General features: G+C 48.0%; 1 protein-coding gene across 4 annotated transcripts in view; it reads right to left on the minus strand.

Moving 5' to 3' along the window:
* Window positions 1-1,564: 1,564 nt before the first annotated feature.
* The window catches only part of CHCHD3 (coiled-coil-helix-coiled-coil-helix domain containing 3), a 261,885-nt gene continuing 249,019 nt past the window's right edge, over window positions 1,565-14,430 (minus strand). For all 4 annotated transcript variants that reach the window (XM_045191092.2, XM_024554978.3, XM_024554979.3 and 1 more), the window contains one exon: window positions 1,565-2,275. In XM_045191092.2, coding sequence (XP_045047027.1) covers window positions 2,265-2,275 — 11 coding nt within the window. In that variant the 3' untranslated portion in view covers window positions 1,565-2,264. The remainder of the gene's footprint in view (window positions 2,276-14,430) is intronic.

The raw sequence follows: 14,430 nt of genomic DNA on the forward strand, positions 1-14,430 counted from the left end.
CCTGGCTCTTCAGAGCTGCATTTCTTGGCCAGGGACAAGACTGGCAGTCTGGATGTGCCAAGTTCTTGGCTCTAAATTGCAAAGCAAAGGCGACTAGGAGGGGATTGGTGAGTTAGTGGATTTGCAAGTCACCATGTAAACACTTGTTTTGTGTGTACCTATACCTTCTCCCGGGTGGTTTCCTGGGTGCCAGCCTGATGGTGCCAAAATGTGCTGCTTCCTTCCTTCCTTCCCATGTGAACAAACTCAGCTTATTTTGTACCATTAAAAAAAAAAACACCTCAAAACAAAAACTTGCACTGAACAGTAATCGCAGAGCTTCTCAGTAATGTGGTGGGAGAGTCAACACAGCCACTCGGAACCAACACCAGGTCCGCAGGGGTGACACGGAGATGCCGTCATTCACCTGGAGGAGTCCACACTTAACGGAGGTTGGCTGAGGTTTTCCCAACACAGGCGGTGTTCATCCTGACTTTCTCCAACAGGTGTTTGAGCATGTGGATAGTCCCCATGTCCCCAGCTCCAAACACCAGTTCACTGAATAATCACACAGACCAACAGCAACATACCCTGGACCCAACAGATGTAACTCTACACAGGTGGGTCTTCCACCCCCACCCCCGACAGTCGAGAAACCAGGAGCCCAGTTTGGAGGGGTGTTCGCTTAGGTCCCACAGGTGCGAGAGTGGCAGAGTCACAATCTGGGCACAGGTGCACCTTACTCCAAAGCCTGTACTTTTTTTTTTTTTTAAGATTTTATTTATTTACTTATTTATTGTTAGAGAGAGGGGAGGGAGGGACAGAGAAGAGGAGAAACATCAATCAGTTGCCTCTTGCCTGACTGGAGACCAACCTGCAACCCAAGCATGTGCCCTGACAGGGAATCGAACTGACGACCTTTCACTTTGCTGGAAGATGCCCAACCCGCTGAGCCACAATGGTCAGAGCCAAAACTTGCATTCCTAATTATTTTGCTGAAGTGTTTCCTCTCTGTAACAAAATTAAAATTCTACATAACAGAGGATATTCAGACAACGTCACAATGACTTGGCATTTTCTCCTCCATCTCTTCCTGGAAAGGCCTTTCCACTTAGCGTCAGTATGAATACTAATGTCCAACTTATCAAAATCCAGGGTTGAAGTACCAATCCTCTGGTAAAAAAGTGAGTTATAATTAGAGTTTTAATGAAATTGGAAAGAGGAAAAACACTTGACACTGATTGACTTTTTCTAAGTAACATTTTCATGGATTGCAGGGTCAGAAGTTCATAGCCAAGGTTATCTAAGCTCGTTCTTGCCACAGGCAGCGCCGCGTGGCTTAGGCCATCCCAAAGACAGGAAGGCCCATGCCACTTGTTAAGATCTTACCGAATCCTACCCCGCTGCTTAAGGAGCAAGCTCTGAGCACCGCTTGCTCGGCCGGGGCTCTGCAAAGTGCTCTGGAGCTTCCGAAGAAAGGCACAGCACGGGTGCAAACCAGTAACAGAAACCAACCCGATTCCCGCAAGCACACTGTCTAACCCAGGGAAAGAAACACACGAGGCCCCAGGCTGCGACGCCAGTCTTCGTCAGAAAATATATTTATTACCGGCAGCGAGTGAAGTCAAGGTGTCAGTGTTCATGATGGAGAAGGGTTGTATGGGCCAAGGGTGCCTTTATGTTGGTAAAAAAAAATGCCTTATTTCACTTGTAATCACAAACATTATTCCAGTGAAAGAGGTACATTTTCTCTCCTTTTTGTCTTCTCACGTGATCGCCATAGTTAAAAAGAAATGGCTCTTCCCAAGTCAAGGGAGAAAAGAAACAGAGAGAAACCCCACGAGCCACAGTCTGGACAACTCTGCCCCGCACTGCTGGCCTGAGACCGGACGCCACCCTCCCCGCTCCCCGACCCAAGTTTGGCGTCCCCATCCCAACTCCCAGCTTTGCTGGAGGGGAGGCGGCGACTGATGGAGCGTGGTTGGAAGAGAAAGCTGAACAGAGAGCACGAAAGGGGGGGAGGGCTGCCCTGCCCTGTTGTCACCACACCTGCAGTTTATTAACGCTGCAGCGGGTCCCGCAGGGCTGATCCTGACCTCGGCCTTGGCGCTGCAAGTCGCTGTTGACCAGACTGATGTGCTTCTGTTGGGTCTGCTCTCTGGTGTTCTCTTTAGCGGTCTTCTCTTTAAATAGGTTACTTCTCACTAGGAAAAAAAATGTTCCACCTCTGGAATTAACGTTGAAGGACTTCTGCTTGTTCTGAAAGTTGGTTTTATCCTCCCTTCTCAATCACGCTCTGCAAGAGAAACAGGAAACACACGTTTTACCACCAAAAGGAGGGTAAAAGTAGCAGCAACTAGTCAGTACTGTACTGGTTTGCACTGCTTTTCAAAGATTGACTTCAAAACCACATAAAGCGAGGCATGTGCTTCCCGGTCTCAAAGCGCCACTGCCTTCAAGGAACACGGCTGCGTAGTCGTGTCCAACCTGCAAGTGACCCCTCACCCGCCGTGTCAAGCTGGCTGGGGCGGGGGGCGGGGGGGTGGGGTGGGTGGGCGGTGTGTGTGCTGTCTCACTACCCCCGGCATTTGGAATGTGGGGAAGCATTTCTGGTGGCCACAGGGACTGGGGTAGGGGAGGGGTGGGACAGAGTTAAACCCCAAAGGCTCCGAGAAGAAGTCTCCCAACTGAAGGCAGGGTGCTCTCCCAGGCTGAAAACCTCCGCTCACCCCAGGCAGAAGGTACGTGTTCTTGAGCTTGTAACGCTGGGCAGAGCTGCACAGGTGTGTACCCCCAAACTACAGGGATGGCCCCTGCACTCCGATTAGCTATTTACTTTGGTGGGTGAGGGCCACTGACGTGCACCGCTGCCTGAGGTCCAGGGTGCACAGCCTAACGGCTCGATTCGGACGTCCTCAGTCTACTGTGAAATGGCCACCACAGCAGGGCTGGCTGACGCCCATCGCCTCACGGATACCATAAAACAGAGGAAAACCTTCCTCCTTGTCCGGAGAACTCGCAGGGGTCTACTCTCAACAACTGTCCTGCGTGTGGCAGGGCTAACTAGTCATCGTGTGGTCCCTCTCGCCCCAGACTTGGAATCTTCGCAGGGAGTTTGTGCCTCCTGACCACCTCCCTCCAACCCCTGGCTCTGCTGACCACGCAGCTACCTCCTGTTCTGTGAGTCTGGTCCGTTTTGCTCCAGACCCCACACGCACAGGGAGGGAAGCCCTGCGGCGTCTGTCCTTCTCTGCCTGACTCACTTCACTTAGCAGAACGCCCTCAAGGTCCACCCACAATGTCACAAATGGTAGGTTTTCCTCTTTGTATGGCTAAATATTACTCTATTCTGTGTGTGTGTATATCACAACTTCTTTATCCATTCTCCATCGATGGACCCCTGGGTTGTCTCCACACCTTGGCTGTTGTAAAGGACGCTGCTGTGAACACAGAGGTGCAGACACCTTCTCGGGCTGGTGTCTTTGCTTCCTCTGGGTATGTACCTGGAAGTGAAATTATTGAATGATATGGTAGTTCTATTTTTAATTGTTTGAGGAAACCTTATACTGTTTTATTGCAAGGGTTTCAGCAGTTTATGATCCCACCACCAGTGCACGAGGGTTCCCTCCTCTCCACATACATCAGCACTTGTCAGCTCCCGCCCTTTTGATGGCCATTCTAATCGGCTTGCAGTGCTCTCTCGCTGCAGATTTAATTTGCAATCCCATAGCAACTAGTGATGTTGGGCGTCTTTTCATGTACCTGTTGGCCATTCATACATCTTTTTTGGGGAAAATGTCCATTCAGGTCCTTTGCCCATTTATTAATTAGATTTTTTTTATATTGAGTCATATGAGTTCTTTTCATATTTTGGATACTAACACCTTATCAGATACAGGGTTTGCAAATAGTTTTTCCCATTCTGTATGTTGTCCGTTTGCTTTCTTGGTTTCTTTGCTGTCCAGAAGCTTTTCAGATTGATGTGGTCCACTTAATTTATTTTTTATTTTGTTGCCTGTGTTTTAGGTGTGATTTACAAAAAATCACTCCCAAGACCTATGTCAAGGAACTTTCTCCCTAGGAGCTCCATGCTTTCGAGTCTCACATTAAATCTTTAATCCATTTTGAGTTAATTTCTGCGAGTGGGGTAAGTCAGCGAGGAGTCAAGTTGCACTCTTTCGCATGTGAACATCCCATTTCCCCAGCACCACTTACTGAAGAGATGTCTTTTCTCCACTGAGGATGCTTGGCTCCCTTGTCAAGCATTAGCTGACCGACTGGGTCTATTTCTGGGCTCTCACTTTTACTCCACTGGTCTGTCTGCTTTTATGCCAGCACTGAGGCAGGACATGGGACAGGAAACCCCGTGACACTGCAGCTGCCACCAGTCAGCATTCCGATGTCCAAGAATCGCCTTGTGACACCTAATAATAATTAGCATTGTGGTTTCCTCCCTGAGTGGGCAGTCTAGGAGGATTGTGGGAAGTCACATGTGTAGAAGCTTAAGTAAAAATGTTATAAAGCCTGTAGCCAGGTGTACAACCCTCTGGTGTCTCTGGGACACACTGGAAGAGTTGTCTTGGGCCACATTTTAAACATACTGCAACACATAATCACAACACAATCTCATCATGCTTTAAGTAAATTTACGATTTTGTGTTGGGCCACATTCCCAGCCATCCTGGGCCACGTGCTGCCCATGGGCTGGACAGCCCTGCTGGCCGCTCAATAGAAGAGAGCTGTTATCTGGCCAGTGATGGCCTGCTCCTGTGTGGGGGGAAGTGTACCTTCCTTATAAGTTTCCCGCTGGCTTTGCTTTACAGTATCTGCGTGGTCAGTTAGATTCTTCGTCCTGACCACCCAGCGCCTGGGCCCCGCCCCCATCTGCAGCCGTGCCAGGGCCTTTTGATCAGTACCGCTTTGCAGCGCAGCTTGACATCGGGCAGTGCGGTGTCTCCTGCTCCGTTCTTCCTTCTCAGGGTTGCTTTGGCTATTAGGGGTCTTTGGCAGTTCTTGAAAATTTTAGGACATTTTTTTTTCTGTAAAAAAAAAGCCACCAGAATTCTGATGGGGATGGCACTGAATCTATAGATGCCTTTCGGAAATACTGACATTCTAACAAATTTAATACTTCCAATTCACACACATGAAAGAAACATCTCTCCATTTATTTGTCTTCGTTGATTTCCTTCAAAAATGTCTTGCAGTTTTCAGAGTACAGATCTTTTACTTCCTTGGTAAAAATAAATTTATTCCTAAGTATTTTATCTTTTGATGCTATTATAAATGTGATCTATTTCTTTTTCAGAAAGTTCATTAGCGTGCAGAAAACATTACTGATTTTTGTATGTTAATTTTGTATCTTGAACCCTTCCTGAATTCAGTGATTAGTTCTAATGTGTTTTTATGAGTCTTGAGGATTTTCTCTATACAAAATCTTAGGCAGAATTCTTAGTTATCAGATTAAAACTCTATAGCCAGCAGGAGCAGGGGTACACTGCACCTCCATTCTTAGGAATCTTTAAAGAGTTGCAAGCGATCCTTTCCTCTTCGGTTTTGAAATTACTCAGGAAGAAGAGATTAGGTTAGGTCCAAGGTGGCTTCTGTTAATGGCTTGTTCCCGCCACCCCTCACCCTTTCAGCCGTTTATTTTACCCAGCTCTTAATGAAGCTCTTCCTAGGCCAACTGCACTGAGTTAGGTGCTATGGGGAAACCAATACACATGCCATGGAAAAATTAAGGCATGATACAGGGTAATAACCTGTAATTTTTGAATGTATTTGGTAAATATGTGCTAAAATTATTTTACTAAGTACAATAATTCATACATACAGTACAAAATTCAAGAACAAAAGAATACACAGTCAAATGTGATTTTTTCCTTCCTCCCGTTCCCCAGTTTCTTGTATACTCTTCCAGAAAAGGAAGTGGTTCTGCCGAGTCCCGAAGAGGGTAACTCTGCAGCTGAGCAATCAGAAAAGGCTCCTCAATGACCTTTCCCAACAGGTAGGACAGAGACAAAAGGACTAGGGCTCAGGCTGGGGGCGGGCAAGGCTGGGAGGCAGTGGCAAAGATTCAGAGGGGGAACAAACCCAGTACATACGGAGGGTGGAGGAAAGAGATGGTCCCAGCTACAGGGAAGGGTGGGCACTCAGCATATACCAAAAAGCTGCAAGAAGGGCCCCGAGTGCATGCCAGGCTGAGAATACTCCCTGTTGGCTACTGAAAAACCCTGGACTCCCACACGTCTTTATGCAAGAGAACATCATTTAGGACGGTCCTCCTGACACCCTCAGCATAATGGATCCAACAGATGAGAGTCTAGAGGCAGGAAGAGCAGGGAGGAGGTGGACTAGAAACCAGGCAAGGGTGGGGACAAGAAATAAGGAGAGCCATGGAAACACAGGGAAAAAGAGATGGTGAGACCAAGGTGGGGGTGGGGTCCTCAGTGACAGGGAGGATGGTGGTGTCACTAAGAGACACAGGGAGTCAGCGAGAGGAGACATACTAAAATAAGGAAGATGACTTAAATTTGGGGTTTGTGAGTCTGGATGGATGACAGCGAAACATCCCACATGGAAATGTCTAGAAGCAAGTTGCAGCCTTGGGAAAAGAGGTCCAAGGTGTCTTTAAAGATGAAGATCTTAGGTCAAAGATGAAGAAAAAAGGTTGAAGTAAAGGGGCAGAACACAAAGAGTGGAAGGACAAATAAGCATGTCGGGACACAGAAGTATGGGACAGATTACTGTAAAGCATCGGTGACCAGGGGTTTCCAGGAAGTCCACGTCCACAGGGTACAAAGGAAGAATAAATCTAAAAGCAGGCAAGCCAGCCTGGAGAGAATGTGCACAGACATGGCCAGGAAAGGCAATGACGTGGTCAGGAAGGAGTGAATCAGAAAGGCTAGATGCACCCAGGAAAACCGGAAGGAAAGCAGTCAAGCAGAAGACCGCTCGCAGAGCGTTGTGTTGTAGGACCAACGTGAACGTGAGGCTTCTCTCAAAGCCATCTCTCAGTCAGCTCAGAGTTTGTTGGAGAAATTAAAACTTGAGCACCCCCCGCGAAGAATCAGACCAGGCTACGTCACAGAGTCCTAGCCTCTCACTCATCCTCACCTCTTCCTCTTGCAGCCTGATCTCTGCGCAAGTCTCTCCAACCACGCGGACTGGAAACGATAAATTCCAGCTCTACAGACCACCTCGCCACAACATTATTTATTAATACAAAACGGAAGTCAGCCTGAAGCCATCTGTACTGAGCCCATCTAAAGGCGTTTAGTTATTAATGCAAATGATTACTTTAGGAGTGATGCCGGTTTGCATTTTCGGGGTTACATACTCACTACTTCCTTCAACATGCCAATGGGAACTTCAAGCCGTCAGCTGTCGAGATCACACGGTTGCACCTCGCTCCACAGCTTAGATTTTGTGGTCAAGCGACAGCTGGCCAACGAGAAAAGAGTTCTGACTTGCCCTACGTTAAATTACAGTGCATTGGGAGAGAAAGACAACCGTACTTCAGGGCTGATAGCTGTGGGCCATCTAACTCTGGGCTGCGCACACTCCTGAGTGGGAATTGGAGCTTCGAGTCAATTTCTGCAGCGACCGCCAGACACCCCGCTCCCCGCACAGGCACGAACTGTCCGCAAGCCATCAGAAGTGGCCGACATTTCATCTTCCCGGACAGTGCACCGCCCCACTTCATCTTTCCCCGTCCCCCTCATCTGTAGTCAGCGAAAATTCTTTCCAAACGAATTACACCTTTCTCTTCCCCCAAACCCAATGTTTATAAAGGAGCCCGTCGACCCCAGGACAGTAGACTCATGTCTTTCCCACCTAGCCAGGCTGCTGGTGGTTTGGCCTTCATGCCCAGGACCAGGGCCTTTTCTGGCTAGCATTTGGCTCAATAAACCCTTTCTTTTAGAAAAGCTTTTGGCCATGAGTTTTCTTATTTAACACAATGTACTTCTTTTCAACTGTTGCAAAATAACCTACAGTGACATAATTAAAGCAATAGTCAGCACTATTCTGGAGTCTACGGGATCGTTTTACAACTATTCTTCTCTCTGAAACCTCAACCAAATATAGAAGGGTGCTTTTTCAGCCAGCTCAGGTAGTGATAAGAACGTCAGACTCTCTTTAAGAGAGACAAGCTGGGCCTGGCTGGTTGAAGATCAACCAGCAGTCTAACATAAAGACACTAAAAGAATGCTTTTGAAAAAATATAAGACACAGAGAAGTAAACATATTCACAAAATACCCTGACACATGCTTTAGTTCAAATCCTCAAAGACAGAGCATGCAGTTCAGCAGAGTCACAGGTGACTCTGAGGACACAAAACCTGTGTCTTCCAGGGCTGGTCTACACAGGTTACATTGTTACACAGCAGTCAGTTGCCACCAAAGGGTGGCAAAGGTGCCTCCCTTCTGTCATAGACATTAACACACACAATGTCAAGTTGAATTTTTAGAAAGGTGAGTTGGTAAAAACATTGTGTATTGTTACTGTATCACAGCTGTGCAGTGAAACCTGCTAACATCCGGCCCAAGGGCCTTTGTGGGGGGAGGGATCCCGAGGCCTGGCAGGGTCTGTTGTTTAGCGTCCACCTTATAGATCCTCCTGTGTCTCTGTATTGGTTCTGTAGGCAGCTGCTGCTGGGCTGAAATTCAACACCGCATACATTCAACACTGCATAAATTAACAGGGGAGATTCCCTGAAGAATAAGGGAGAGTATGTGCAAGTTATAAAAAATTGCTTCTTTCATTTAAAGAACTGCTAAGACTTAATCTTGCTGTAGAGAAAGCAATTCCTTGCGTTTGCTCATCATCATCACGGTTTGGGGCCGCAGAAACCCCTTTCATAAACGGCCGGGAGTTACCCAGAGGAGGCAGCATCAGGCGTCAGCGCTGCTCCTTCCCTGAGGCCCTTTCGATCCCAGCCTCCGAGGGAGGGAGACTGCAGCTCACACTGTCAGACAAGAGCAGGGCCCCCGGAGAGCAGAGATTGTGTGTCATTTCCATTTATTACAACGATCCTAACTGTTTTCCTCAAATATTTTTGTTACACAGTAATCTTGTCGACTGGTTTTGGAATTACAGCTTTCTTGGAGGGCCTGGCTATCAAAGCAGTGTGTCAGCTATTGGCTGTCGCAACACATTTAGGAGGAATGATGGGTGCCCTGGACTGCTAAACGATCACCACAAAAAGAATAAAAATAGTTTTCTTTTTCCATAAAAGACACCACTCAGTTTCTGGCTGAGCTTCCCCAGCATCTTGCCAAGATTTCAAAAGACCTCATAAAGCTGGGTATGGGAGCAGGAAGGTTGCCAGGGGGGATCTAAACGGGGAACACGCCCTGGGTGTCCTGCATTTTCGCCGAGGGGCATGGACGAGCACTGAGCGGTGGGGAGGAGCAGCGAGTGGTAAAGGCAGAATGAGAAGATGGTGAGATAGAAGCAAAAGGAATCGATAAATTCACTTTAGGAGAAGCACAGAGCTCGCTTTGCTGCGCTGGGCACTGCTCCCGCCCACCTGAAGCCCTGATTAGCTGACTTGTTTTGTTTCAGTATCTGCCTGCCCCCCCACCCCGGCCCCTGCCCCAGCAAATGCTGTTCTTTACTCTTCCTGCTTTGGAGGAAACACAAGTTAACTTTTTTACGTGTGGATCTTGTTCCATTTCTTCTATGACAAATGCTCTGCATAATATTCAAATTAAGTCACAAGTAATGAACTGTTTACACAACTTGCTGAAACAACAAACACACCACCAGCACACTGCAGCACTAGAAAATAAATACCTATTAAGAAAGGTCAGAATCTATTACCATGGTAATATTTCTTCTATTAAATCCTGATTTAAAAAATAAATAAAAAGGAAAGGTCATACACAGCTATTACTCTCGGAAAGTGGTTTAGAAAAGGATTCCTATGACAGAAGGGGCCAAGGTAACAATTTATAAAAGTTTGGGGTTTACTTTGCTTTGATGTGACTCCAAACTGGAAGGGCCGTATCCCTGAAGTCACAGATTCTATTACGGGGCACCCACGTGCCACCCCAAGCAAGCAGCCCCGCTGGACGACTGACCGATGTCATCATGTGACGATGGTGAAGAGGCCTTCACACAGTATGAGCACGCTCCTGTAGGTCTTCCCAGGAAGTCAGCCTCCTGGATTGATCTCTGTGCTCAGTGACAGTGGGCATCTGTGTACCTCAGAAGCAGCTGTGTGAGGACAGGGGTCTCTGATGTGGCTCAGAGGAGGAGAGCAGGGTGACGAAAGCAGCAGAGCCAGAAAGCGTCTGGTCACCCATGTGAGCTGGCCAGGGGACCTGTGACCTTGTCTGGGAGCCTCTTTCCTGCACCCTGCCCAGGAATCCTGGGTGTGGCTCCTCATCTCCAGGCACTATGGTCAATGGGGGTGAGGGGAGAACAGAACTTCCTTTTCAGGGGCTCCCACCTTTGGTCCAAGACACCTGATCTGTTCTGGAGGCTGAACTAGGAACTCGTCCCTGGGATTGGTCTGATAGACCTGTGCCGGATGGCTTAGACCCAGCAGGCAGTGACAGGCAGGGGCAGCTCCTCTTCTCCCACAAGAGAGGAAACAGAGCCTGGGCAGGACCTCTGGAAGGCTTGCCTCTAGTGCAGTCCAGGCCAGCGGGTTCTAGCGCTCTGTGTACAGTCACCTGGGGAACCTGTTCACAGTTCCAGCGTCCAGCGTCCAGGGCCGCCTTCAGCCCTTCTGAGTCAGAATTGCCAGGCACGGCACCAGGCCTGTGCATTTTAAGGGAACTCCCCAGGTGATTCTGCCGCTCACCAGCGCTAGAGACCCGACACGACAGGGAGGAGCGCACCGGCTCTCAGGTGTGGATTCTTCCAAGAGAAAAGATGGCGATTAGGTTACACGACCTAAGGTCTGCCTAGTTCGAACAGCCTACAGTCTATGAAATCATTTGCATGTAATTTATAGTTTGTCTGCAAATGATAAAATTCAGCTTGCTCTGGCACTAGGTTTTCCTTTCAAGAATTCTGATTTCTAAAGAGATAGCTACCACTATGTTTTCAGGCCCTCCTCACACTCAAATAATGGGGGAGCGTTTGAGCCCTGGTCTAACGCAAACCCAAGTTATGGGAGAGAGAAAACCCACTGTCTTCAAGGAGGCGGACACGTTCTGCCACAGCGAACTCCCGTGTGCACAGACTCAAGGTCGCCTGTTCCAGGGGCTGACCGACCGTGGCCTGGAGGGGCACTAACTAGCCTCACTCACCAGGGTCTCTGCCCACCTTCCTCACTGCAGCCGGGCCACTTTTCAATCTCCTCATAGAGGTCAGCAGGAAGCAGACAGGCCCAAGCGGGGCTCCATTTATATGAGGTGCTCTCGTGGGTGCTCCTTCAGCGAGCTGCTTGCTTGGCTCCTGAACCGCTGCCCACTTGTCCACTTCAACCTCTGCTGCGGTGTAGGGACTCCTGCCTGGCCTCCATCATCTGACCCCGGGCTCCACCTGGGCTTGGTCCTCAGGGCGTGTCCAGGGTCTGGCTTTAGTCTAGGTCTTTCTTCAGCTCTTCTGCTCTGACTTCACAGTCCCTCACCGCCCAGTGGAACTTAGCCCGCACGTTCTAACACACTTCATCAGCCGGCAGCCTACGTTCTACCGGGCCGCGCTGAAATAGCCTCTTCTACTTCACTGACTTCGGGGGAACTTGGAAACTGTTTTCACACGTCACCTTGGCTTCCCCAGGGCTGGCGGGCACACACGTTTCAAGGAAAGGATAGGAAGCTGTGGGAGGCCAGACAACAGGCAGAACGATCAGAAACACAGTTGTTTTTCCGGAGTGAAAGTTTAAGGCTGATGGCAACACCGAAGAGGCAGAGGCACAAATGCTGGAGGTCCCCGGAAAAGGGGCGTACTCGTACCTAAGGGCCACAGCTCTTACTCTGAATGTGCTCAGGAACGTGTTGGCTTGCACACACCGCCTCTCGTCCTCCTACGGCAGGATCAGCCCCAGAATAACAGCTGGCAGGTCCTCGTGCATCACCTTGCTCAAGCCTTCATTTCCCAAGGAAGGAACAGAAGCCCAGGTCCCCGTGACTAGATGTTAGCTACGGCATTTCCCATGAACTCTACCCTTGAGTGAACTCAGACTGCTCCCCCTGAGTCTGACCAGCGTCTGACCCTTTCTGTCAATGGCAGCAGGGCTGAGGAAAGAGCTGGGAAGCTTGGAGTCACTACCCGGTAAGCAGCTGGATTCTGCAAGTACATTGAGGGGCAGTGAGGTGTCCCAGGGAGCACAGCAATGCAGATCTGGGAGCAAGCCCTTTCTACATGCCCACCCCTTTCACCAACAGAACTTGGGCAAACTGTGTCCCACTAGTGGGCAGTTACTATTCACTTTCCTCCTCTCCCTCCCTTCCATAGTCTCCTGTGAGGCAGGTGAATCAAGAATGGGAACCGGGTTTTAAAGGCGAGAACACACAATTCAATCTTGGAGAGGTTTTAGAAAGCTATGAGGCTAAGCAGATATGAGAAATAAGACGGCACAGAAGCCTATCAATTGCTATCCTCCTACATTTTAAAATGTGGTATCTCATCTAGCTAGCCAGTAGCTTTTAAGTCTTAGACATAACAATCATAGCAATTTAATATGTCTTAACACCTGTGAAGAACACATACTTTAATATCCTAGAACAGTCTACGTGTCTCATGTCAACCCACCAGGAACTGTTTCAGGACAGCCAAAGAAAGATTGATGTGAGTAACTGGAAGAATAAGAAAGGAAAAGTAAGGCTGAGGAATATCCGGAAATCTTCCTATCATTAAAATCTATTAGTCTACAGAACAACGCCCCAAGGGAACCAGTGAAAGCCCAATTTATGAGCCATTTAAGAGTGGAGTGGATCTGGCTGTTGGAATTATTCCAAGGGGGAAACTCACATACTATGCCGGAAATGGACAATGCAACCTAATGGGTTGTTGTCGTGTTTAGTATTTTCTATGTCAGCACGTCCAAGTTGTTCTTTGGATTTAACAAGGAGACATAAGAAGGGGTGAGACCAGCCAGGGCCTACTGCAATAGAGGATCAAGACCTCTATCCTGCCAAAGTCTCTTCTACCAACGGGGAGAGCTGGGGACACAAACTTAGACGAACTGCATAAGGAGGAAAAGGAAAATGTGGTATTTGAGGAAAAGTAACTACACATGGAATATTGATACAACCCTCTGGCCATTTTGGTGAGGTCCTAAAATGGGGTTGTGTGGGGCCACATCTCCATGCGTGGCCTTTGCCGGCCCACTTTCCCGTAGGCTCCCATCAGCCTGTGGTGTCACTTAAACTTGATCTTCACGTTTTTTCCTTCAGGTCATGATGACCATACACATTTTCCCTCACGGCCTAATTTCTATATTCATGGATAATGGATGTGCCTTCACACACCCAGCTCAAAAACCTAACACTCTTTTTAAAAAAATTTTTTTGTTTTCACGGCAAGGGATATCTTGGTTTAGTTGTTAAATTTCCCATCATGACTTCCGTGGGTTTCAGTTCTCTCAACTGTAAAGTGATGAGAATAAAACTATCTCTATTTACATCTCAGGGTGTCATAAAAAGCGAGTAAGGGAATGGATGTGAAATCACCTTGAAATCTAAAGTACTACAGAAACAAATACAAGATATTAACGTTCCTTGGTTCTTGCCCATTTCACTGTCGCCCATTTTAGGATAAAAATGTCTCTGTAGACATGTATCTTTTAAATATTACCAGTGTTGTACAGCCCCTGATACTGGGATGTGCGAGTTGTCAAAACAATATGTACCTGGAACATATTTGCTGAAACTAGTATTAAATTATACTGCAGACTGGGTAGGGGGAAAGAAGGGTTTCTTTTGGAACAGCGAGTAATCACTAGTAATAATTTGATACTTTTGTCCAATCCATTCAGTCGGTTTCAGCATGATATATACAGCTGAGGAAAAAAGGAAAAAAAAACAGACTTACTGAATACTTTACGTGAATGCAGTCCTCACAACAACACTGGAGGCAACGTCACCCCAGTTCACACGAGAGAAAAGTCAAGGCCCAACGTCAGAGAGCTAGTGGAAGTCACCGCCTGGACACTAACTCAGATGCGCCCAGTTCACACTCTCAATTGCGCCACATGGCATACTTGATTTTGTCACAAGTTAACGTTTATTCTATAAATGTATGTCACTGACCTCATGGGGGGTACTGATTCACCAGAACTTAGGCATGAAGGAGTCAATACTCCAGACGCCCTTGCAGCTGCCCCTCAGTACTGCTGCAAACCACACTGGGGAACGGGCGCCTACGTGAGGTACCAGCGCTGAAAGACACACTTTGTCACAGCCATCGTTTGCACTGGCTACCCGCCTCCACCTCCGTCTGGCACTCGTATCAAGTTAGAAAAATCCACGCGTCAACTTACAGGTCCCAAG

Source organism: Desmodus rotundus, chromosome 6, assembly GCF_022682495.2.
Source record: "Desmodus rotundus isolate HL8 chromosome 6, HLdesRot8A.1, whole genome shotgun sequence".
NCBI classification, from domain to species: Eukaryota; Metazoa; Chordata; class Mammalia; order Chiroptera; family Phyllostomidae; genus Desmodus; species Desmodus rotundus.